The sequence below is a fragment of the Penaeus chinensis genome, chromosome 31 (assembly GCF_019202785.1).
Source record: "Penaeus chinensis breed Huanghai No. 1 chromosome 31, ASM1920278v2, whole genome shotgun sequence".
Lineage (NCBI taxonomy): Eukaryota > Metazoa > Arthropoda > Malacostraca > Decapoda > Penaeidae > Penaeus > Penaeus chinensis.
In genome coordinates this window covers 8,572,355-8,574,854 of record NC_061849.1, presented here as the reverse complement: position 1 = coordinate 8,574,854, position 2,500 = coordinate 8,572,355, and the positions used below count along the sequence as shown (strand labels likewise).

Here is a 2,500-nt window from a genome sequence, read left to right as displayed (position 1 = left end):
CATTTTCTCGGGCTCGAGCCAGCAGTCGAAGCGCAGGCCTTTTTTACAATTGGACTCGGATACGCATGGTCCCGAGTTCAATTCCTCGCCGCGACAGATATAAAAATGCTTGCGCCTCGAAACGACACCTGCGTTTGAGAAGTCAAACGCAGGTGTCGTAGGGGAAGTCGCCGCTGTGTTAGCGCACCGAACCACGGTTGATTAGGAAGGGCACCCAATCAGGCAAGGGTGACACTGCCATATAAGCTCTCAATAAGCGAATTGAGAGAGACCTATGTCCTGCAGTGAATATATGTGTGTGTGTGTGTGTGTGTGTGTGTGTGTGTGTGTGTGTGTGTGTGTGTGTGTGTGTGGGCGCGCGCGTGTGTGTGTGCGCGTGTGTATTTGCTTATAGTTTATAGATAGGTGAATAAATGACAGGAAGACAGGCCAGGTAGACGGACAGATGGTAAAGAACTCCCCACCGCCCGCACGCGCGTAAGCAGTGTGTGCCTTACTTTGGGCTGTATTGCTTGGCTTCCTCTGTGCAAATCATCGCACTCAAATTGTTTTTTTTTTTTTTTTTTTTACCGTAGTTTTGAGGCTCTCAAAGTTCCATGCAATAAATAGTTTAACATGCACTTAATTGTGAGAGCTAGATATATTCTAAAAAAAAAAACAAAGGCTTTAACGCAGCTTCGAGGGCAATAAATGTGTGGTTGTATGTCATTCTACGATTATAATGTCATTAATAGTTTTTGCATTCGAAAGTTACCGTCATTGTCTTGTTTAAGAGTTTGCGAAATTCTGCTCCTGTATTTGCGCAGTTTCGCAATGTGCCGCACAGGCGGAAAAGCTGTGACATAAGCGCATAAAAAAACGCGGATCACAAAGGGGTAATTTCACCGTAGACGCGCAGCCAGTCCTTGGGATTTCGCCGCGATGCGAGACTCGAGGCAGAGCGACCCATTACGTGAATGTGGAAAGGTACTTCGAGTAACCTGCAGTAGGCGGATTCCGTGAGTCCGTCTACCGCACGTGAGAGCATCGCTTTCGAGACGCGTTAAGGAGACTGACTGACTTTCTCCCGCGATCAGAAAAAGACGGAAGATCCCACGCACCCGACGCTCCCTTCCAAGTCAAAACAAAATCGTGAAACTACTTTCTAGCGCCACCGTCTCCTCGGCGCCGCCACTCGCCGCCGTTTTGTTCAAGCAGCCTCAGACTCTCCCGTGGTGGAACGCGGGGAAAGTGCGGGAGCAAGTTGTTTGGCTGTTCGTCATGACAAAACTGTTCATTATGCTCACTGCGCTTTCAGATGCCGTCTCTCACCTAGAAATAAATTCACCGGCATCTTGTCTTGCTGGTCCCGTACTACAGACTGCGTGACTATCATTGTCCCATTGCGTGCTCTTTGTATATTACGTTCGTTCCATGCTTTTTATTTTTTACTATTAATTAAGAATATAAGCAAACGCGACGATGCCACAAATGATGTGTCGCAACGAAAGCGAATATCTGTGAAACCAGACGCCACGAAGTCGCCCAATCTCCAGCATTTGCCGTCTACGCCTGCGTCTTCACCAGCGACCGATATTCTTAAGTTCTACCTGAGTATGCATGACCTCCTTCGTGTATCTATAACGTTGGCTATTTTGCCTTTCCACGGCCATTACTCTTTCCCCCCCGATCGTTACTCGGGCTTTCCCCGATCGCTCTCGTTGCTCCGACCCTCAGCCTGCACCCCCCTTCCTCCCTGCCTCCCTGCCTGTCTGTCTCACCGGCCGCCCTTCTCCCTCTCCTCAGGCCCCGTTGACCCCAATAAGCTCGAGGCGGACGACGGAGACCTCCAGGAGGAGCACCGGAAGGACTCTGCCCGGGAAAAGAAATCCAAAGGATCCCGGATGGGAGGAGACACGTCGCCCTTCGCCATGGACAACCGCGACCCGAACAGCCTCAATCCGCACATCCAGGTACGGCTGCTGGTCGGGGCTCGGGTCATGCCGGTGTGACAGCCCGCCTATACCCCCGCCCAGAATGTAGCCGGGGTTATTTTAGGCTTGGCTGTTTTATACCCGGAGTAGCCTAGGCCAGGTATAAAATGGCCAGAATATACCCCTTCCCGTTTGCATGTAACAAGTATATACTATATTGCTAGAAGATCAACGCTGGTGTCAATGCTGATCATACAGTGATCTCACACGTCACAAGTCTGACCTCCCTAGTTAAAAAAAAAAGGAAATTGTTAATTCGTCTAAAAATATAAATATAAGCAAAAGCGTCCAACATGCTGCTTTAATGAACCACACAAATACATGCCTTTTATTTACAACACATTTATATTATCATTGTTATTATTATTACTATTATTATCATTATTATTATTATTATTATTATTATTATTATTATTATTATTATTATTATTATTATTATAGTAATTATGATAATGATAATAATAATAATAGTAATTATAGTTATAATAATATTGATAATGATTATAACGATGTCAATGAATTTGTAA

The 2,500-nt window shown here is 46.2% G+C and overlaps 1 protein-coding gene across 3 annotated transcripts in view; it reads left to right on the top strand.

Annotated features, from left to right (window-relative positions):
* The window catches only part of LOC125041807 (caveolin-1-like), a 54,064-nt gene that overhangs the window by 41,589 nt on the left and 9,975 nt on the right, over window positions 1–2,500 (top strand). For all 3 annotated transcript variants that reach the window (XM_047637120.1, XM_047637118.1, XM_047637119.1), the window contains exon 2: window positions 1,786–1,952. In XM_047637120.1, the coding sequence (XP_047493076.1) occupies window positions 1,884–1,952 (69 nt within the window). In that variant the 5' untranslated portion in view covers window positions 1,786–1,883. The remainder of the gene's footprint in view (window positions 1–1,785; window positions 1,953–2,500) is intronic.